Source organism: Haematobia irritans, chromosome 2 (assembly GCF_050003625.1).
Source record: "Haematobia irritans isolate KBUSLIRL chromosome 2, ASM5000362v1, whole genome shotgun sequence".
Lineage (NCBI taxonomy): Eukaryota > Metazoa > Arthropoda > Insecta > Diptera > Muscidae > Haematobia > Haematobia irritans.
The window spans coordinates 98590227-98613395 of NC_134398.1; the positions used below are offsets into that span (position 1 = coordinate 98590227).

At 36.6% G+C, this 23169-nt stretch overlaps 1 protein-coding gene across 4 annotated transcripts in view; it reads right to left on the minus strand.

Moving 5' to 3' along the window:
- GramD1B (GRAM domain containing 1B) overlaps positions 1-23169 on the minus strand; it is a 340270-nt gene that overhangs the window by 85794 nt on the left and 231307 nt on the right. For 3 of the 4 annotated variants that reach the window (XM_075295677.1, XM_075295676.1, XM_075295675.1), the window contains exon 4: positions 3695-4565. In XM_075295677.1, the coding sequence (XP_075151792.1) occupies positions 3695-4565 (871 nt within the window). The remainder of the gene's footprint in view (positions 1-3694; positions 4566-23169) is intronic. The other variant, XM_075295678.1, reaches the window with a different exon arrangement.

Here is a 23169-nt window from a genome sequence, read left to right on the forward strand (position 1 = left end):
TAAATTGCTTCAGATTTAAATGTTTCCCATATTTTTTTACTAAAATTGTGTTCCACCCTAGTGCATTAGCCAAATTAAATTTTGAGTCTATAGATTTTGTAGAAGTCTATCAAATACTGTCCAGATCGAGTGATGATTTAAATGTATGTATTTGGGACAAACCTTTATATATAGCACCGAACACATTTGACGGATGTGATATGGTATCGAAAATTTAGATCTACAAAGTGGTGCACGGTATAATATAGTCGATCCCGCCCGACTTGCAAAGGAATTGTTACTAAAATTAAATCACCGAGCTCCTTAATACACCTTTTTATGCTAAAAGACTACAACTGCAAAGGAAGATTATAAATCTGCAACCTGGAACTAAGAATTGAAATTGATATTATATGCAGGTAATGTTAAACAAAATTAACTTTTAATTGAACAAAATTAAATTCGAATTATTCTGTTTACTTTCAGAAGAACTAATTTAGCTTACAGGCTGATGATTTATTGGAAATCTAGGCGCATCTATAAGGAACATGCTGACATGGCTATTATGATAAAGAAGATAATGATTTATATAGTTTATTTTTTCACCCTTTAGTTGTTCTTGATAGTAATTGTATGTGTAAGTTACGTTAGAACAAAACACACAAATGACAAGAACCAAATTTATTTGTCTATTGCAACGCATATTTTCTTTTATTTCAAATAAAATAACTACGATTTTGGGTGCGCAATATATTAATTTTTTGACTAAAATTTGTACCCAATTTCAATTAATTATTTAATTGAATCAATCAAATAGTTGATTGATATTTGTCGTGAAATTAATTAAAATTTTAATTGATTCAATTAAAATTGTGATTGAATTTTATCTTAAAAATCAATCACGTCAATCACACAATTAATTGATTCCGTGACAAAAGTCAATTAAATTTTTTATTGAAAATCGTGTTGGTTTTCAATCAAAATGGGTGTTTGATACTATCATTTTCGTGATTGAAGACATCTCAATTAAAAAAATGATTGAATCCGCGATTTTCGTGATGGAAATCAATTTTTTTTGTGTGTATAGTCCGGATAGATCTTGTATCGCTGGTAACTTTCAACTCAACCCATTTACTATATGAGTCACCGATAATTAAAAAATTTGCTCGAATAAAAGGACCCGCATAAACTATTTGTAGTCTTGACCATGGGGTTTGTCGTAGGTCAAGGTTTTCCATCTGCTGCTGGAGGTCGCTTACTGTTTTGGTTGCACTTCTCACATTGTCTGGAAGTCATCCCAATGTGTCCATCAAAACCTGGCCACCAAAAATAACTTCTGGCAATAGATTTCATCGCCGATATACCATGATGTATCTCGTGTGATATATCCAATAACCGGGAAAGTCTGTGGTATAATTACCCTAGCACCCCATAGTAAGCAATTTTCGTTTACCGATAGAAAATTGGCGTTCATTCAGAAATTGGTGGAATTTCTGTTTATAGAAAGCGCTTCCTCATCAAGCTGTGAATAATTTCTTTCTAGATCTAAAAGCAATTCGTACCTCACGTCCGTCTGGCATAATGTGGGACAACACTACCCCTACCACGTAGGTCGAGCATCTCCACTCAATATTAGGGGCAAATACAGGGAATAGTGTACCAAGAGGTTGTCTGATAGAAGCAACTTTCTTGCCTGATAAAAACTGGCTTCATTTGCCCCTTAAATTGTACACCCATTTAGAATATGTTATAACGGCTCCAACCAGTCTCCTTTATTTTGAAAAAAAATCGGTCAGGATCAGGTGCCTCTGGAATTGCCTTAATTTTCTCATCCGTTAGCCTGACGCCGTGTTGATTCAACTTAAAACCCAAAAATAGCACCTCGTTTACTGCAAAGATACGCTTGCCTTTATTACCTTTTGTCCAGCATCCATCCTGATTTTGTACGTTCCCACATTCCTGAACGGTTTCACCACATTGGAATATACCCGGAGCTGTAGATATACCAAATGTATATGTGGTTACTTCAAAAAGGCCACGGTGGATTTTGTTTACCCTGTTCATACTATTGGTTTTTACAATGCACATGTTTTTGCTACCCATTTTTGTCTTGGTTATACATGTCTTTTGTATATGGCCACCCTTCTTGCAGAAATGGCAATTAAAATCCTTAAACTTACACTGGTGAATGCTTACCACAACATCGAAAGCAATCCTGGTATTGAAACTTGTTTTCTTAGCTTTTGCAAGTCTGTTGATTTTTGCACAATTATTGGCGTTAATTTGTCAATAGCAATCGTTTTTGCAAACTCTACTCTCATCCCTTAATCCACATACCAATCAATCCAGATCACTGAATTCACAGTGTTGACTTGACTTTCCTCTCCATTTAGGACAAATGAAACAACCACTTTAGGACCGGTTTGCCGAACTGAAGGGAGTCTTGGTAGTATTGGGTAACTGAATGGGCTTTTATAATATGTTGGTATATTTCGAAAGGTAAACAATCGTGAGATACGACCAGTTCGAAAAATTTGCAACTACTATTTTCTAATTCAGATTTTCATATTTTTTTAGATGACGTTATAACGGTCGTAAAATGTAATCAGAACCAGCAATAATTGCAGCTGCTGTTTGTCGGACTAGGTGCCTCTAAAACTGCCTTAATTTTCTCGTCCGTTGGCCTGACGCCGTTTTGATTTATCTTAAATCTCAAAAATATCACCTCGTTTACTGCAAAGATACACTTGCCTTTTAACTCTTTAGGCCTGCATCCATCCTGATTTTTTACTTTCCCACATTCCTGAACGGGTTCACCACCAATCAATATATCATCGAGTTATACTACTACTCCCAAAAAGCCTTCCATGATTCGTTGGAATATACCCGGAGCTGTAGATATACCAAATATTTATGTGGTTACTTCAAAAAGGCCACGGTGCGTATTAATTGTCAATATTTTTGTAGACTCGGCATTAACTTTTACTTGTGTATATGCTCTATCTAAATTATATAACTCTTCGATTTAAACTGGTCATTTGAGGTATTAGAAACAACCTGTACATATACTGGACCAATGTAAAAAGGGTAAATTTACCCTTCCCATGACAACCCCACGTTAATTTCACCAGTTGTTTTACCAATAAATGTGTTGTTTAAAACAAATGAACCATTTGGGACCGATTTGCCGAACTGAAGAGAGTCTTTGTGAATGGGCTTTTATAATATGTTGGTATATTCCGAAAGGTAAAGAATCGTGTGATACGACCGAAACATTTACAACTACCTAACACCCTGTATTATTTTCTTCTTCATTGACATTATTTTTGGGTTTCTACAGATGAAAAATTTATAAAAGGAATATCGTTTAGTTCATTGCACAATTCTGTCATAACTAATCGTCATAGGCCTTAATGCTTTATTTTTGGAATAAGTCGATAAAATGACCGGCAATAATTATAATCAAAATATTAAAAAGCAAATCGACAGGACGTAGATGTAAACCTACGAATATGCCAAAAGAAGATCGTAAAATTGAAAGAACTTTAATACAATACAATTAAATACCATTAACAAAAAAATTTCAAATACTTTTAAATAGATGAGACACTAAGTATAGTTGCAAAAGTTTTGAACAGAGTAAAACTCTTATTTTTAAATAATTTCATGAGATATCAAAAATTCTATATTAGCGTGTGAATAAAATACTACTTACGGTATATTAGTCCCCTCAGAATCACTCGAATCCGATATATCAGTTGGCAAGGCTTCAACATTTTTATTGGCAGACTCCTCACGCGTTCGACTATTTTTTGCGATTTTACGCTTTCCTTCGATAGTAGCCGAACAGTGTCTAGACTCTTTTGCGGGAGTTATACTGCTTGCACGATCTGCATTGCAATCCACCCCATTACTAGTTGTTGCATTATTGCTTGATGTGTGAGGATTAGATGCTGCCCCTTCCTCTGGTTTCGCTGAGATCAACGTTAGTTCTTTGGCATTAGTCTTCATGGTCTTCTCTCTATTAGATTTATATATAGTACCAGCACCACCACAAGTGCTGCTGTAGTTGCTTGACCTGCTATTATTACTAAAATCCTGGATTATGTATATATCTGAGGCGGTATCTTGGCTACCTGTAGTAGTCGACGGCGTTGTATCGATAACAGATACAAATTCGGAAACAGAGCTGCTATTATCACCTATTGCCGTAGGATCTACGTAGTCCTCATCGTCAGTAGTTAGACCCAATTCATCGCCATAATAACTATGAACCAGTTGCCAAAATTCCTGTGCAGGCATAGGTTTATTCAATAAAGTGTTTTGCCATACTCGAAACAGAATCAAAAATGTTTTGTCGCGTGTGGCAAATGATGAGAAGAAGTGATTTTCTGTAAGCGTACAAATGGATATTGCGTTAGGTATAACGAGAGCCGTCTTCTCTTTGGTTATTGATGTAACCTCTTTCCATTTAATTAGTAAACAGGTTTCCCAGCCCAATATATTAGCATGGAAGCAAACATAATTTTGCGAGATATACAAACGACCTTGTATGAGTAGATCCCGGTAGAACGCGCATGAATAGTCTAAATAAAATGTTGATTATAAATAGGGTTTTGTATATATTTAATTTCTGTACAAGTATTAAATAAATAGTTGAATCAAATTTAAATTATATTTTTTGAAATTCTACACGAACGAAAAGGACTGTTTTTCATTTGTTTGGGTGCAAAAATTATATGTTTGGAATTCAAATTTTTTAATACAATATTTTTATGTGCAAGCATATAATGTTCATAAACTAGCATAACATATTTGGGACATATATGTTAATAACAGGTTGGCTGATAAGTCCCCGGTCTAACAAAGAAAAACGCATTTTTTTGTCAAAATTCGTTTTTATTATTCAACATAGTTCCCTTCAAGAGCGATACGACGATTATAACGGCCTTCCAATTTTTTGATACCATTTTGGTAGTACTCCTTCGGTTTTGTCTCAAAATAGGCCTCAGTTTCGGCGATCACCTCTTCATTGCAGCCAAATTTTTTCCCTGCGAGCATCCTTTTGAGGTCTGAGAACAAGAAAAAGTCGCTGGGGCCAGATCTGGAGAATACGGTGGGTGGGGAAGCAATTCGAAGCCCAATTCATGAATTTTTGCCATCGTTCTCAATGACTTGTGGCACGGTGCCTTCTCTTGGTGGAACAACACCTTTTCTTCTTCACATGGGGCCGTTTTGCCGCGATTTCGACCTTCAAACGCTCCAATAACGCCATATAATAGTCACTGTTGATGGTTTTTCCCTTCTCAAGATAATCGATAAAAATTATTCCATGCGCATCCCAAAAAACAGAGGCCATTACTTTGCCAGCGGACTTTTGAGTCTTTCCACGCTTCGGAGACGGTTCACCGGTCGCTGTCCACTCAGCCGACTGTCGATTGGACTCAGGAGTGTAGTGATGGAGCCATGTTTCATCCATAGTCACATATCGACGAAAAAACTCGGGTGTATTACGAGTTAACTGCTGCAAACACCGCTCAGAATCATCAACACGTTGTTGTTTTTGGTCAAATGTAAGCTCGCGCGGCACCCATTTTGCACAGAGCTTCCGCATATCCAAATATTGATGAATGATATGACCAACACGTTCCTTTGATATCTTTCAGGCCTCTGCTATCACGATCAACTTCATTTTACCGTCATTTATCATCATTTTGTGGATTTTTTTTTTGATGTTTTCGTCGGTAACCACCTCTTTCGGGCGTCCACTGCGTTCACCGTCCTCCGTGCTCATTTCACCACGCTTGAATTTTGCATACCAATCAATTATTGTTGATTTCCCTGGGGCAGAGTCCGGAAACTCATTATCAAGCCAAGTTTTTGCTTCCACCGTATTTTTTCTCTTCAGAAAACAGTATTTTATCAAAACACGAAATTCCTTTTTTTCCATTTTTTAACAAACACAAAAGTTGCTTCACAAAAGACGCTCTATCTCACAAACTAATAGACTTACAGACGTCAAATTTTGACACGAATCATTTGAAGGTTGGTACTATATAAAAATAATATGCATTTAATACTGGCGATGCCATCTATGTGTCATACCGGGGACTTATCAGTCAACCTGTTATGTTAGAACATATTATGTTTGGGACATAACATATTTGTAAGTATAATCTGCTTGGATGCAAACATATATTAATTTATAAATAGCCTAACATATACAAAGAGAGGCGTAAAGAGTATGCTGCAAGTAAAATAATGGAAGTAACCAATTGGCGCCTTAAAAATATATCCACACAAAGAAAATTTAATGAAATTTTTTCTACCAGTGTATGACCTAAGGTGAAACATAAAAATTTTACTGATACAAGTAAAATTTACTTGTATCAGTAAAAAAATCCTAAATTGAAAGATGTTAGGAATAGTTCATTAACTAGAATACGTAAGGCATCGAATATTAATAATACTGTTTCCTTCACTGCACGCTCATAAAAAATCGCTTCTGTAACATATACTCCCAAACATATTTTGCTTCAAGCATATACATTTTTGGGTATTGCCCAAACATTTATATGTTTGATCTCTTCCAATATATAATATGTTTGAAAGCATATTAGTCTAAACAATATATGTTTGGGTAATCTAAGTTCCAAACATTTTGTATTTTTGCATCCAAATTCAATAATGTTGTCTTCCAAAAAACAATATGTTATTATGTGAACATATAATATGTTTGGAAGCATTTTGCACCCAAAAATATTATATGCTTAAAAAAATTCTCCCAAACAATATTGTGCTCAAAATTTTATTTATTTATTTATATATTTACAATCATAATGAATTATGAAAATAAACAGGTAACATAGGTGCTAACAACATAGGTTTTCGACCTGAATGCTCAAAATTTTGTTCCTGCCTAATTATATATTCCCCCACATCTTTCTCACTTCCACGAGATTTTTTAGTTATTAGCACCTTTTTCTGTAATACAAACATTTTAGAAGAAATTATTCAATTTTATGATTTTTTTATTTTAATTTTACCTTTTGCCGGACGGGGATTCGAACAGCGGACCACACAGTTTGTAAGGATCAAAGAAGTAGCTGATCAATTGCCCAAGGAAAAATAAAATGTTAATTTTGTAATAACAAGCAACAACCACCAACTTAATTCAATATCGCTCCCTGTTAAATGGCGCTCCAAGCTACTAAACACATATATGTTTATAGGCTATTTCTAAATTAATATATGTTTGCATCCAAGCATATTATATTTACAAACAGTTTATGTCCCAAACATAATATGTTCTAACATATTAACATATATGTCCCAAACATGTTATGCTAGTTTATGAACATTATATGCTTGCACTCAAAAATATTGTGTTTAAAAATTTGTGTTCCAAACATATAATGTTTATAGCCAAACATATGAAAAACAGTCTTTTTCATCCGTGTGGGTATAAGAATTTACTACAGAACAAGAAAAGTTTAGTCGCTGAGAAAAAAGCAAAAAAAAAAAAATATATATATATATATATATCTATATATATATATATATATATATATATATATATATATATATATATATATATATATATATATATATATATATATATATATATATATATATATATATATATATATATATATATATATATATATATAAAGGGTGATTTGTTAAGAGCTTGATAACTTTTTTTTTAAAAAAAACGCATAAAATTTGCAAAATCTCATCGGTTCTTTATTTGAAACGTTAGATTGGTCCATGACATTTACTTTTTGAAGATAATTTCATTTAAATGTTGACCGCGGCTGCGTCTTAGGTGGTCCATTCGGAAAGTCCAATTTTGGGCAACTTTTTCGAGCATTTCGGCCGGAATAGCCCGAATTTCTTCGGAAATGTTGTCTTCCAAAGCTGGAATAGTTGCTGGCTTATTTCTGTAGACTTTAGACTTGACGTAGCCCCACAAAAAATAGTCTAAAGGCGTCAAATCGCATGATCTTGGTGGCCAACTTACCGGTCCATTTCTTGAGATGAATTGTTCTCCGAAGTTTTCCCTCAAAATGGCCATAGAATCGCGAGCTGTGTGGCATGTAGCGCCATCTTGTTGAAACCACATGTCAACCAAGTTCAGTTCTTCCATTTTTGGCAACAAAAAGTTTGTTAGCATCGAACGATAGCGATCGCCATTCACCGTAACGTTGCGTCCAACAGCATCTTTGAAAAAATACGGTCCAATGATTCCACCAGCGTACAAACCACACCAAACAGTGCATTTTTCGGGATGCATGGGCAGTTCTTGAACGGCTTCTGGTTGCTCTTCACTCCAAATGCGGCAATTTTGCTTATTTACGTAGCCATTCAACCAGAAATGAGCCTCATCGCTGAACAAAATTTGTCAATAAAAAAGCGGATTTTCTGCCAACTTTTCTAGGGCCCATTCACTGAAAATTCGACGTTGTGGCAGATCGTAAGTCTATTCATGATGAAATGTCAAAGCATACTGAGCATCTTTCTCTTTGACACCATGTCTGAAATCCCACGTGATCTGTCAAATACTAATGCATGAAAATCCTAACCTCAAAAGAATCACCCTTATATATATATATATATATATATATATATATATATATATATATATATATATATATATATATATATATATATATATATATATATATATATATATATATATATATATATATATATATATATATATATATATATATATATATATGAAATTCGTAACAGGTACCTATTACGATGAAATAATCCGCTATTAAAAAAACACGTCCGTTCCGTTCGACGGTTGAAATATAATTACAGTGATTATTTTAGACTCCCTTTTTTGAAATTTAATTGAAAACATGGTCCATAATAACTATTTCCTCAGTACAAATTTCTGAAATATTTCGACGTATTCCTATTGGGCAAGGTCTTCTTTACATATTCAAATTTTTTTCACGCATCTGTACCAGTTTACGAAGATGGGAAATCAAATGGATTGACACGCAAATCAAATGGATTGACAAGCAAATCTTGTCGTATTTCTAATAATATTTCTAATATTTCTATTAATTCAGGTTCCTATAAAGTCATATGAAGTTTGTCCATCATCGTTGATATTGCCTCAAGAAACCTGTCGAAAGTTTCATTCGGTTTTTGTTTCCTGGCACGTATTTCCTCCCTTATATCGAATAAAGACCTATATTCCTTATACTGGTCTCGCTACGCATCACTGAAAGAGTTCCATTCAATTGGCGTTCCACATTGCAGTGAAACCACTTAGAGAAGTTTTGAAACCCTCAGAAATGTCACCAGCATTTCTGAGGTGGGATAATCCACCGCTGAAAAACTTTTTGGTGTTCGGTCGAAGCAGGAATCGAACCCACGACCTTGTGTATGCAAGGCGGGCATTCTACCCATTGCACCACGGTGGCTCCCTCAGTGATAAGAGTGAAGTTCACCAAGGTCAGTGATAAGAAGTTCACCAATGTGGTATCACAATGGACTGAATAGTCTAAGTGAGCCTGAAACATCGGGCTGCCACCTAACCTAACCTAACCTTGTTCTGCGACTTGCCAATGAGGGTAATTTTATAAGATTCAAACGATCCCAGCCTCTGTGTCGAAGGAAGAATAAAAGAAATTATTATCAATAACAATAAAAATAAATAAGTAAAACCAGTACAGCAATCCTTCGATTTACGTCGCCTAGGTTTACGTTGTTTCGATTTGCGTCGTTAAATATTTTTGTTCCATCCAACTTCGCTTTACGTCGCTATTCGATTTACGTCGTCGTTTTATTATCAATTTTATCAGAAACTCCTTCCATAAGTGAAATAAGTACCAACGATGATGACATCAAAACATTTATTTCTGAAATTCTTACCTAAAATTAGTCAAATTCTGATTGATATTGCATATACAACGCAATTGTCGAAATGGCGATGTTTTTTTATATGTGTACAACGTAACGGTTTTGTTTATGAACTTAATTTTTAAACCCTGATATACACCTAGACCTCGCTTTGCGTCGCAGATACGTTTCAAAAAACACGACGCAAAGTGAATTATGGGTTTCGATGACAAACCATGCAAAGATTGAAGACAGATAACAACGATAACAACGCAACTTCGAAAATCTAACGACGCAAAGTGAAAACTAGTACTAATTCAGCAGCGATGCAACTTCGAAACAACGCAAAACGAAACGACGCAAAGAGAGGTCTAGGTGTATCTACGAGGGCAGTTCGGAAACTTCTTAGCCTAGCACAAAAAGCGTGGTATTAACAGAAAAAAGTTAGGTGTTTTGGAAAATTCCATCTCTGTTATGAACACATGTTAAATTTTGTTCCCATCTGGCAACTTCTTTGTATAGAAACAGGTGTTCAAAAAAGACGCATCCGCAATTATTTTACAATGCAAAAATTAGAAATGCGTGTTGTCATTAAATATTTACATAAAAAAGGTTTATCGGTACAAGAAATTCAAATGATATGGTGAATGTGTTAGGTGAAAGTGCTCCTTCATATGCAACAGTAAAAAATTGGGTTGCTGAATTTAAACGTGGTCGTACAAGCATTGAAGATGAACCACGAGTGGACGTCTAAAAACAGCAACAACAACAGAAATTGTAGCCAAAGTGCATGATATGGTATTAAATGATCGACGAATAAAAGTGCGTGAAATTGCTAATATCATGGGCATCTCAAATGATCGAGTCCATTTAATTTTGCATGAAGAACTACAGATGCAAGATGGGTGCCGCATTTGTTAACAGTCGATAAGAATGAACATTTCTCAAGCTTGTTTGGATCGTTTTAAGCGAAATAAAATGGATTTTAAGCGTCGTTTCATAACTGTTGATGAGACATGGATCCACCACTATACTCCAGAGACAAAAGAACAATCCAAACAATGGACTGAATCTGGAGAAAGTGCCCCAAAGAAGGCAAACACAATTCAATCAGCTGGTAAGGTTATGGCAACGGTTTTTCGGGACTTCAAAGGTATTTTATTGATTGACTATCTGCAAGAGGTTAAAACAATAAATTCAGAGTACTATTGCAATCTTTTGGATCAATTAAATGTATAAATTCGAGAAAAACGTCCTGGCTTACACCACAAAAAAATAATTTTTCAACAAAGACAACGCACCATCGCACAAGGGTGTTTTAACAATGGCTAAAATCATCGAATTAAAGTACGAGTTGCTAGACCAACCACCTTATTCTCCTGATGTAGCTCCCAGTGACTTTTACTTGTTCCCAAATTTAAAAGAAAATTCTTGCTGGCAAGCGTTTTACCTCAAATGAAGATGCAATTACAGTGGTAAACCACTATTTTGAAGACCTTGAGAAAAACTATTTTAATCAAGGGATAGAATTGCTAGAAAAGCGCTGGACTAAGTGTATTGCAGTTTCAGGAGATTATATTGAAAAATAAAAATATTTTTGAAAAACTAATGCCAGATGTGCCTAACGTAGGGGATTACACTCTGGCGAAACCACTTTTCGACAAAAAGTTTGAAACTCTAATTCCCAACAGTGAGGCGTGGTGTACATAGACCCCGGGGTATAAAAGATATATAGATTTCTACACTGATGGCTCCAAATTGGATGAACAAGTGGGTTTCGGAGTATATTCTAAAGATCTGGAACTTCGAATAGCGAAAAGATTACCTAATCACAGTAGTGTTTTTCAGGCTGAAATATTAGCAATAAGAGAGGTGGCGAATTGGCTGAGAAGTAATGTTCCTAAAAACGTTGGCATTAATATATACTCAGACAGTCAACCTGCAATAAAATTATTGGACTCTGTGTTCTTTAACTCGAAAACGGCCATCGACTGCCGCAAATCTCTCAACGAGATGGCTGAGCAGTACAATATTCACCTAATATGGGTGCCTGGCCATAGGAACATACCGGGGAAATGCAAAGCAGATAAGTTAGCAAGGCTGTTGGTATGTCTTTGGCTACCTGCAAGCTCTTACTGCGTGAGAAAGCTATCATGATGGCAAATGTTCGATGGGAGAATTGCAAGGGTTGTAACGACACCAAGCAAATATGGCCCCATTTAAACTTGAACCGCACACTAGATATGCTACTGTTCTCAAGACGTCAATTATCTGCTATAACGGGGCGATGCCTGATAGGCGAATTTGCAAAAACTATTGGTGGGAAGTATAATGACTACTGTATGAGCTGTCATGATGCGGAGGAAAAGGAATCAATTAAACAACTCTTGTGTGAGTGTCCTGCATTTTGTGTAAGGCGTAAGCGAATTTTAGGGGCATATAGCTTTAGATTACTAGAAGATCTGGAAAACGTTAACTTAAGCAGTCTGTTAATGTTTTTGGAACAATCTGGTTGGATCAACAAAAGAAAATAATAGTGAAGGTTCAGTGGTTAAAACTAGAAGTGTCCATATGTAATAGGTACTTTTAGTTAAATGTGGTATCACAATGGACTGACTAGTCTAACATAAGTGAGCCTGAAACTTAATCGGGCTGCCACTTTAACCTAATCAAACCATTATTGTTTCGTTTCAACCGTCGAACTGAATGGAAGTGTTTTCTAATAGCGGAGTATTTCATCGTAATAAGTACTTATTACGAATTTCACGTGTGGTGGAAATAATAAACCACCATGCAGCGAAATTCAAAGTCATCCACTGGGTTGCTAACTTCAGGGCCCAGTGGACGGGTAACGACTGAAGTTATAAATTTGGGCAGCGACCAAGAGTCAGGCCCAATTAGTCGACCTGTAGACGAGTCGAATGGCGGTGACACTTTGCCAAGTCGAACCTTTTCTAAGGTGACGACATCAAAAGGAGGCAATCCCTCTCGAAAGAGATTCAAGGAACGAAGAAATGCTTTGTTTATCCTAAAGAAATTAGGATCAGTCGACCCAAGCACGTTGTCGGCTAAGCAAAGCGATTCCTTAAATGGGCTCAAGGAATTCTAGAAGCTGGAAAAAGGGAACGATCACCGGATGAGCTGCCATCCTCTAAACGGGATCAAAGACGTTTGCCTCAGTTGCAAAAGACAGCCTTGTGATGGCTATCATTAATAAAGGAGCATTGGACGATATGGTTCCAAAGCAAAAATGGGGGGAAATTGAGAATGCGATGTCTGGCGTCTACTCAGAGGAGCGAAAAAAGTTTCCCGGACCAAGTCCTCGATGGCAAGATGCTGGATGGTATCAAGGACGATATAAGTTAATAGCATTTGCGGACCAGAGGTCTATGGATTGCTTTAAAGCTGCTTTGATGCTAATTGGTGAAGTTTGGGAAGGAGCCGCTTTGGAGTTAGTCGATAAAAAAGACATACCGGCTAAACCTAGAGCACATGCATGGATACCTGCAAATCCTCCTGATCCTGAGTCAATACTAAACAGACTAAAGGAATGAAACCCAGATCTTCCAACCGCCGATTGGAAGGTTGGTCGTTTGGATGAGGTGGATGGACCAAGACGACATGCGGTGTTTATATTGAACATCGAACCGCTGCCACATCTAGCCCAGACCCAAGGACGTGTAAGGCTATGGTCACACTAGGCAAATATTTGACCAAAATGAGTGTCAAACACTTTTCCAAAATCATTTTCCAAATATCTGGATACGGTTTCTAGAAAATATTCCTACAATGATGTTAGATATCCAATATGAGTCTCTTGGTTTGGCTATGGCGAAGGATTCTTTTTTGATTTCTGTCAAATATTTGTCCAGTGTGACCATAGCATAAGTCATGGCTTTCATGCCATACATATGAAGGTATACAAAAGCGATCAGCCAAAGGATTCCGAAACGAACAAGCCTCCGGTAGAGTTAGAAGAAAAAAATCTTGCGAAGCCGAAGGAGACATAAAAACTGCAGACATTTACGAACATCGTATGCGGGAAGTTCCTACAGACTCAAACCTCGCCAAGGCTGAACCGCGGGTTGTTGCGAAAGTCACCGAGATCTGTGAAGAGGAAGCCCTTGATGACTCAATTGAAGCGGCTGATGTGACGGTGGTTGAAAATTTGGATGGTTCTACGGTTCCTCCAGATAAATCTTCACCATTGAAAGGCCGCTAGTGCTACCTTAAAAGTTCTCCTAATGAAAGGAGACATAGATATAGTTCTTATTCAAGAACTATACATATATAAGAACAATAACTGTGAATTAAGCACTCCGGGTTTCAAACTTTTGCATAATACCGGTAAAGATATAAATCGAGCATGTATAATTGCTAAAAACGAACTAAACTTGTTTCTGCTTCCTTCATTGAGCAATGCAGACACTGTCGTAGCCAGTCAAGAGATATCCAAATGCAAATACTGGGTATCTTCGGTCTACATGGAATATGATAAGGAGATGCCTCCATGTGCCGTTAAGACCTTAGTTGAGGAGTCACTGAAAACAAAGACAAAACTCATTATGGGATGCGATGCAAATGCACATCATAGTATTTAGGGAAGTAGTGATACTAATGCAAGGGGAGAGTCGCTAATAGAGTTTATTTTGCGTACTAACCTGCTAGTTTGCAATAAGGGCGATGCGCCACCCTTCGTCACCAAAAACAGGCAAGAGGTGTTGGACGTCACATTGGCCTCTCCGGAACTGAATGATAAGATATCTGAGTGGCAAGTTTTGAGGGAACATAGCTTCACAGATCATCGCTACATCAGTTTCAGATTGGCTGTTCGTACTTCAAAGACCATATTTCCGCCAAATGTTAGGAAAGCTGATTGGAATCGTTCGATAGGGAATCGTTCGATATGATGATACCGGAAATACCAGAGAAAAATATGAGAAGATATCGAACACGCAGTGGAGACGATTACTAAGGCTTTAAACATCTCACTGAAAGCTGCATGTCCGAGAGGGAATCCAAGGGGGTCTATGGAGTTAAGTTATATGGCCAGTAATAGATTCAATTTTCCATCGATGATATAATTCGAAGACGTTTATTCCGCTTACAACTGCCTTATCTCGGAATAACAATATACAATCATGATAAAAACCTTTGCTATTTAATTGATCTAGCTCCTTTGTCATTTCTCTGTTGTTGATTAATCTCGGATTTGTAGCAATAACCAAAGCATCGTCTGATTTAATTGGCTCTTCGTCTATCTCAGCTCGACCAATCTTCTTATCGTCATTCCTTATTTTTATAGTGACGGCAGTTTGTTCTTCGTTCTTATATGTCTTAGATAACGCCCTCTTATATTCTTCAGGCGGCTCTTGTTCCGAAAGTGATGTCTTCAGTTTTGGATCATTTGATGAAAAGTACTCCGATTTTGCTACAGTGGATGGTGATATTATCCAATTTCTTATGTCTGCTAGCTATTACATCTTTCTTTTTCTGTGCTATCTTCAATATTTTTACCACGGACATCTTTGAGTTGATACTCGAATTAGGTTTTGATAAAATTTTAATATTGCGTTCACCATCACGCAACACATCCCTTTGAACCTTTCTTCCTTTCGATTCTTTTATAACTTTTGGGGCCACTGTCTTTGACATGTCGCTATTATTCTCATCCAAAACATTATCACTTTGGATGAACCTTCCCGACCTCCAGTCCGATGGCGTAATTTTTTCCGTGCTCTCATTAACCCTTTCGACCCCGAATTTTTTAGATATCGATAAAAATTGTTTTATTCTCTTAATCATGTTTAAGTCATTTAAGAAGCGTCTAGCCAAAATTTCGGGTCGCCACGCCCATTCGTTTGGGCGGTAGAGAATGTTGCCTGTGGGCAACATTAGGCAATTGTGGCTACAAAATGGTTTGTTTTGTAATTACAGACGTATTACGTTTTATTGCACTTATTTTACATTTTTTGTTATTATTACAGTAAATATATACTTAGATGTGCGCGTGAGTGTAATTTCACTTACGCTCACACTCATTCATGAAGAAATATTTGTACTCACGCACGTCATGCGGGTAGGAATTCACGTTCACGCAAATTCACGAAATGAAAAGTTATACTCGCGCACGCTCACGCACGAACAAAGTTTATGCCTCATGTTCCTGCATGATTCACCACAATTTTCGTAATTCACAACAAATCTCGTGACTCAAGAAAATTTTCGGAACACGACAATTGGCGTGATTCACGACAAATCTCATGACTCGCTGCAGTTACTGACCAGTAAGTAACATACATAACTTACTACGGAACCATTAGCAAAATTCAAATATGTTTTACAATCAAACAACGGACGCTATTGAAATCTTAAGCGTGATAAAACCCGCGGAGGTGATTAAAATCGGTGTGCTTGAATAGTGAACGTGAATTTGTTCTTGAGTGTGATTTTTTTCTGTCTCTGTCTTAACGTAAATGTGAATTTTATCGTGCACGTGAATTTCGTTAGTGAGCGTGATTTCGGCGAAATTTTAAACATGCACATTACGAACACAATTTGATTTTTGCTCACGCACGACAAATTTTTGTTTAGTCCCGTTCACGCCCATTTACGAGATTTAGTTTAAAGTTCATTCACGACATCGCGTGATTCACGAAAATGTTTATTTTCTGAACAGATGCCAGTTTAACTGGCGGTTTAAAAAACCAAAGTAAAGCGCCAATATTCGTGCTAATGCAGCCAAGAAGGCTGATATCTATGGCTTCTTGCCTTTTTACGATTCCTTTCAAATTCCTCCTCGGCACTGCAGATATGTTTTCCACATCATTCTCGCATTCTTCGCCACATCCCAGTCGAAGTTCAAAATTTGTTTAATATCTTTGTTTTTCAAACCTTTTTTCTCTAGGTCCCATGTCCAAAAATATGTAATTTTACAACCACAATTGCCCAAAGTTGCCAACAGGCAACATTTCAATTTTAAAAATTTCTTACTTTTTTTTGCAATTCCAAGATTTGACTTCCACAAATATTTTATTTGATATGTACTACAACAGATTTAATAAAAACTTTAAATTCTTTCGGTGTAATTTAAAAAAAAATCTCATTTATAAAAACCGTTTTCCAAATTCGCAAATATTTTTTTCTTGAGGCACGTGCGTATTAATGAAAATAAACTTGCTAAATGACAACCAAATTAGCTGTTTTTTAATTCAACTTAAAGAGAGCACTTGTAGCTTTCGATACTGTTACAATTTCATGAATAAAAATAAAAACACCGCTGACAGTTAGTCTCAAACTCCAAAAAGTTGCCCATAGGAAACTTTAGGGTCGAAAGGGTTAAGCATGGAATTTTTATCGACTATTGGTTCCTCATATATTCCTTCACAGTTCAAATCTGGAAGATTTATTATAGGAAACCAAATTCCATTTATTTCGAAATGGTCTTCACTAATATCACCCATAATTTAGAATTTAGAAATTCTTTTACTTAATGGAAACCACATTCTACCCATTTCAACATAATAATTTTTAATGTTAAATTTTTCTGGTGCTGATTTTATTGAATTATCATTTCTGATAACATCAACACAAATACCACCGATTTCAAAATAATTGTTATTAATGTTAAATTTTTCTGGTGCTGATTTTATTGAGTTATCATTGCACAAATATCTAACACTCTACACGCACAGCACTACCCACTCACTTGTCTAGCCCTCCGTGTTTCTATCGCATTGAGTTCACCAATGTGGTATCACAATGGACCGAATAGTCTAAGTGAGCCTGATACATCGGGCTGCCACCTAACCTCACATTGATAGATTAGACATTTTCAGTATGCCTACCTATTACGTCGGGGTCACCAAAATGTACGACTCCTAATTGTACATCAAAGGTACAGACGGAGGAAGAAAAGGAAACGATGTGCTCGCCTTGATGGTTTAAATGAAACTCAATTTATTGTTAAATTTTCAATGACTTTACTAGAAAGTAAAATACTTCTTATTCTAATTATACCTAATTGTTTGCTGTTATCTCATTGTGTGGAAAATCCTTCACATGGATTTTATTACTATACGCATGTGTAGCATACTCATCAGTGTGTTAGCAGCCCTAATGGTTCTATTATATTTAGGTAGACCGCTGATAACACTTCTGCCTACACATAGATAATTCACATAGATAACAGCCAACAATGTATGGGTACAGCAAACTATGCTGGTTGCAATTTGGAAATATAACAAGAAAGTAAAGTCTAAAGTCGGGCGGGGCCGACTATATTATACCCTTTACCACCATGTAGACCAACATTTGTGTTACCATCTCAACTACTTCAAATTTGCTGGGATATATGCCAAGGTTTGCATTTCCAGATACAAATACTTATAATGGAGACAATTTTTTGCACTTCTACAAAATCTCTAGAATTAAAATTGAAATCGGCTAACGCCCTGGAATGAAACACAATGTTAATAAAAAATTATACCCATAAGCGTAGGAAGGCCTCTGGCGAGGGGGCTTAGACCCCCCAGAAAAATTTTAGCCCCTCCCAGAATTTAAAAACCTATTTAAATTTTTTCATTGCTTTTATATAATATTAAACAAGTAAATACAACCGCACAAAGTTCCGCTAAAGATTTCCATGGTAGCAGTTGGCAATATATAGTTTTTTTTTTATATAAGTGAATGTTTGAAGTCTGATATTTATGAAATAAAATTGTGGTTGAACATATGATTTAAGTTCGTAAATGTATGTTTAGTTTAATAACTAAAGCATCGCTAAAAAAGTAAAGAAACTGTTCTTTTTGTGTCCGGAAGTGGTGCAAAATTGGTACAGAGGCGATGAATTTAAGATGGGTATGTCATAGGACGGATGCCCACCCTTTCAACCGTTGCACTGAATTTGCATCACGTCTTAAGGTGTGATCCGAATTGAGTGTTTTGAATGTGAATTAAAAAATTTTGTGATATTTTCTCAAATAAATAATGGGAAATGGGAACGTTTGACCTAAAATATTTTCAAAAATTCGCAATTTTTCTAGAATGGAATTAGCATTTTTTCGACATAATTTAAGTAATTTGTATAATTTTATTAATTCTTGCTTTTTTATGCTATTTAAAACCAAAAAAAAAAAACGAGTTATAAACAAGTATATACGGCCGTAAGTTCGGCCGGGCCGAATCTTATGTACCCTCCACCATGGATTGCGTAGAAACTTCTACGAAAGACTGTCATCCACAATCGAATTACTTCGGTTTTGGGATCTTAAAACTTCTTAACATCGTTTTCTAAATTGTGAGTTAGTCCATACGTGGTATATATTAGACAAAAAAGTTATGTATAGGTAAGTCTACAAATAATTACAAATCGATATGGACTTTTGCACTATACGTAGAGAGCCAGAATTGAAATATGGGGGTCGCTTATATGGGGGCTATATACAATTATGAACTTGATATGGACCATTTTTTGTGTGATTGGGGATCGATTTATCTCAGGGCTATATATAACTACAGACCGATATGGACCTAGTTAGGCATGGTTGTTAACGGCCATATACTAGCACAATGTACCAAATTTCAACTGACTCGGATGAAATTTGCTCCTCCAAGAGGCTCCAAAACCAAATCTCGGGATCGGTTTATATGTGGGCTATATATGATTATGGACTGATATGGACCACTTTTGGCATGGTTGTTAAATATCATATACTACCACCACGTACCAAATTTCAACCAGATCGGACGAATTTTGCTTTTACAAAAGGCACCGAAGGTCAAATCTGGGGATCGGTTTATATGGGGGCTATATATAATTATGGGCTGATATGAACCAATTCCTACATGGTTGTTGGATACCATATACTAACATCACGTATCAAATTTCAACCGAATCGGATGAATTTTACTCTTCCAATGGGCTCCGGAGGTCAAATCTGGGGATCGGTTTATATGGGGCCTATATATAATAATGGACCGATTTCGACCAATTTTTGCATGGGTGTTTGAGGCCATATATTAGCACCACGTACCAAATTTCAACTAAATCAGATGAATTTTGGTCTTCCAAGAGGCTCCGGAGGTCAAATCTGATGATCGGTTTATATGGGGGCTATATATAATTATGGACCGATGTGGACCAATTTTTGCATGGTAGTTAGAGACCATATACTAACACCATGTACCAATTTTCTCCGGATCGGATGAAATTTGCTTCTCTTAGAGGCTCCGCAAGCCAAATCGGGGGATCGGTTTATATGGGGGCTATATATAATAACGGACCGATGTGGACCAATTTTTGCATGGTAGTTAGAGACCATATACTAACACCATGTACCAAATTTCAGCCGGATCGGATAACTCTTGGAATGATTACTGTAGCAAAATTGAGAATACGTCCGAGGCATCCAGACTGCGGAAGGTACTAGCATCCACTAACTCCGCTCCAGGTTTCATTAAAACATCGGGGGGCAATTGGGCAACGTCCAGTGAGGAGACGTTGGAGGTACACACATTTTCATGGAAATCAGACGGTTGAACCATGTTCTGGCGGTGCAACAGAATCTCAGCGGTCATTTCCTATCGAGGAACCTGATGGAATTACTCCGGCGGAGTTACAAGCAGTGACTGATAGAATTATCCATTGTTTGACGGTGATACGTGAAGGATGTATAAGCTTAGCTATATTCCAGAAAAGTGGAGGGAAACAAAAGTCGTTTTTATACCAAAAGCGGGAAAAGCCTCTCACTTGAGTGCGTAGGATTTGCGACCAATCAGCTTATTATTCCTACTTAAGACAGGATGCTAGATATTTATCTTAGAACTAGCGTCGATTCAAATTTGCTCTTGAAACGACAGCATGCATACTAGAAGGGCAGGTCCACTGTGACCGCATTGCATGAACTAGTCAGCTTTATTGAAAGCTCACTATCTGTCAAAGAATACACAATCGTGGCGTTTCTAGACATCGAAGGGGCGTTCAATAATGTCCATCCGAGCTCGATATTAAATGGACTGACAACTCTGAATGTTGATCCAGGTATACTTCGGCTGTTAGACGAACTTCTAATAAAGAAACGTATTTCAGCCACACTAGGGCAAGCAAACATGCAAAGGTATGTGAACAGAGGCACTCCCCAAGGAGGAGTTCTATCACCTCTTCTTTGGAATGTTGCTATAAACAACCTTCTGGTTTCCCTAGAAAAAGAAAGGATAAAAGTGGTGGCATACGCAGATGATGTGGCGCTAGCAGTCAGGGGAAAATTCCCATCCGCAATCAGAGATATTATACAGAGAGCTCTCCGGATGACTGAGAAATGGGCGAATAGTCTAAGTGAGCCTGAAATTTAATCGGGCTGCCACTTTAACCTAACCTAACCTAACCATGAACACATGTTAAATTTTGTTTCGATCTGGCAACTCCTTCATATAGAAACAGGTGTTCAAAAAAGACGCATCCGCAATTTGTTTACAATAGGTTAGGTTAGTGAAACCACTTAGATAAGCTTTGAAACCCTCAGAAATGTCACCAGCATTACTGAGGTGGGATAATCCACCGCTGAAAAACTTTTTGGTGTTCGGTCGAAGCAGGAATCGAACCCACGACCTTGTGTATGCAAGGCGGCATGCTAACCATTGCACCACGATGGCTCCCGTGCTCCTTCATATGCAACAGTAAAAAATTGGGTTGCTGAATTTAAGCGTGGTTGTACAAGCATTGAAGATGAACCACGACAGCAGAACAACAGAAATTGTAGCCAAAGTGCATGATATGGTACTAAATGATCAACGAATAAAAGTGCGTGAAATTGCTAATATCATGGGCATCTCAAATGATCGAGTCCATTTAATTTTGCATGAAGAACTACAGATGAAAAAGTTTTGTGCAAGATGGGTGCCGCATTTGTTAACAGTCGATCAAAAACGCATAAGAATGAACATTCCTCAAGCTTATTTGGATCGTTTTAAGCGAAATAAAATGGATTTTAAGCGTCGTTTCATAACTGTTGATGAGACATGGATCCACCACTATACTCCAGAGACAAAAGAACAATCCAAACAATGGACTGAATCTGGAGGAAGTGCCCCAAAGAAGGAAAAAACAATTCAATCAGCTGGTAAGGTTATGACAACGGTTTTTTGGGACTTCAAAGGTATTTTATTGATTGACTATCAGCAAAAGGGTAAAACAATAAATTCAGAGTACCATTGCAATATTTTGGATCAATTAAATGTATAAATTCAAGAAAAACGTCTTGGCTTACAAAACAAAAAAATAATTTTTTCGACAAGACAACGCACCATCGCACAAGGGTGTTTTAACAATGGCTAAAATCAACGAATTAAAGTACGAGTTGCTTGACCGCCCACCTGATTTAGCTCCCAGTGACTTTTACTTGTTCCCAAATCTAAAAAAAATCCTTGCTGGCAAGCGTTTTACATCAAATAAAGATGCAATTACAGTTGTAAACCACTATTTTGAAGACCTTGAGGAAAACTATTTTAATCAAGGGACAGAATTGCTAGAAAAGCGTTGGACTAAGTGTATTGAAGTTTCAGGAGATTATATTGAAAAATAAAAATATTTTGAAAAACTAACTATTCTCTTTCAGTGATAGGCTACACACTTTCGATACCGTTACGATTTTATGAATAAAAACAAAAACAAAGCTGACACTTAGTCTCAAACTCCAAAAAGTTTGGGCAACTTTAGGGTCGAAAGGGTTAAGCATGGAAAGGGTTAAGCATGGAATACTTTTGGTTCCTCATATATTCCTTCACAGTTCAAAACTGGAAGTTTTATTATAGGAAACCAAATTCCATTTATTTCGAAATGGTCTTCACTAATATCACCCATGATTTAGAATTTAGAAATTCTTTTACTTAATGGAAACCACATTCTACCGATTTCAACATAATCGTTTTTAATGTTAAATTTTTCTGGTGCTGATTTTATTGAATTATCATTTCTGATAACATCAGCACAAATACCACCGATTTCAAAATAATTGTTTTTAATGTTAAATTTTCTGGTGCTGATTTTATTGAGTTATCATTTCTGATAATATCAGCACAAATATCCAACACTCTACACGTACAGCACTACCCACTCACTTGTCTAGCCCTGCGTGTTTCTATCACATTGATAGATTAGACATTTTCAGTATGCCTACCTATCACGTCGGGGTCACCAAAATGTACAACGGCTCCTAATTGTACATCAAAGGTACGGAAAGGAAACGATGTGCTCTCCTTGATGGTTTAAATGAAACTCAATTTATTGTTAAATTTACAATGACTTATATACTAGAAAGTAAAACACTT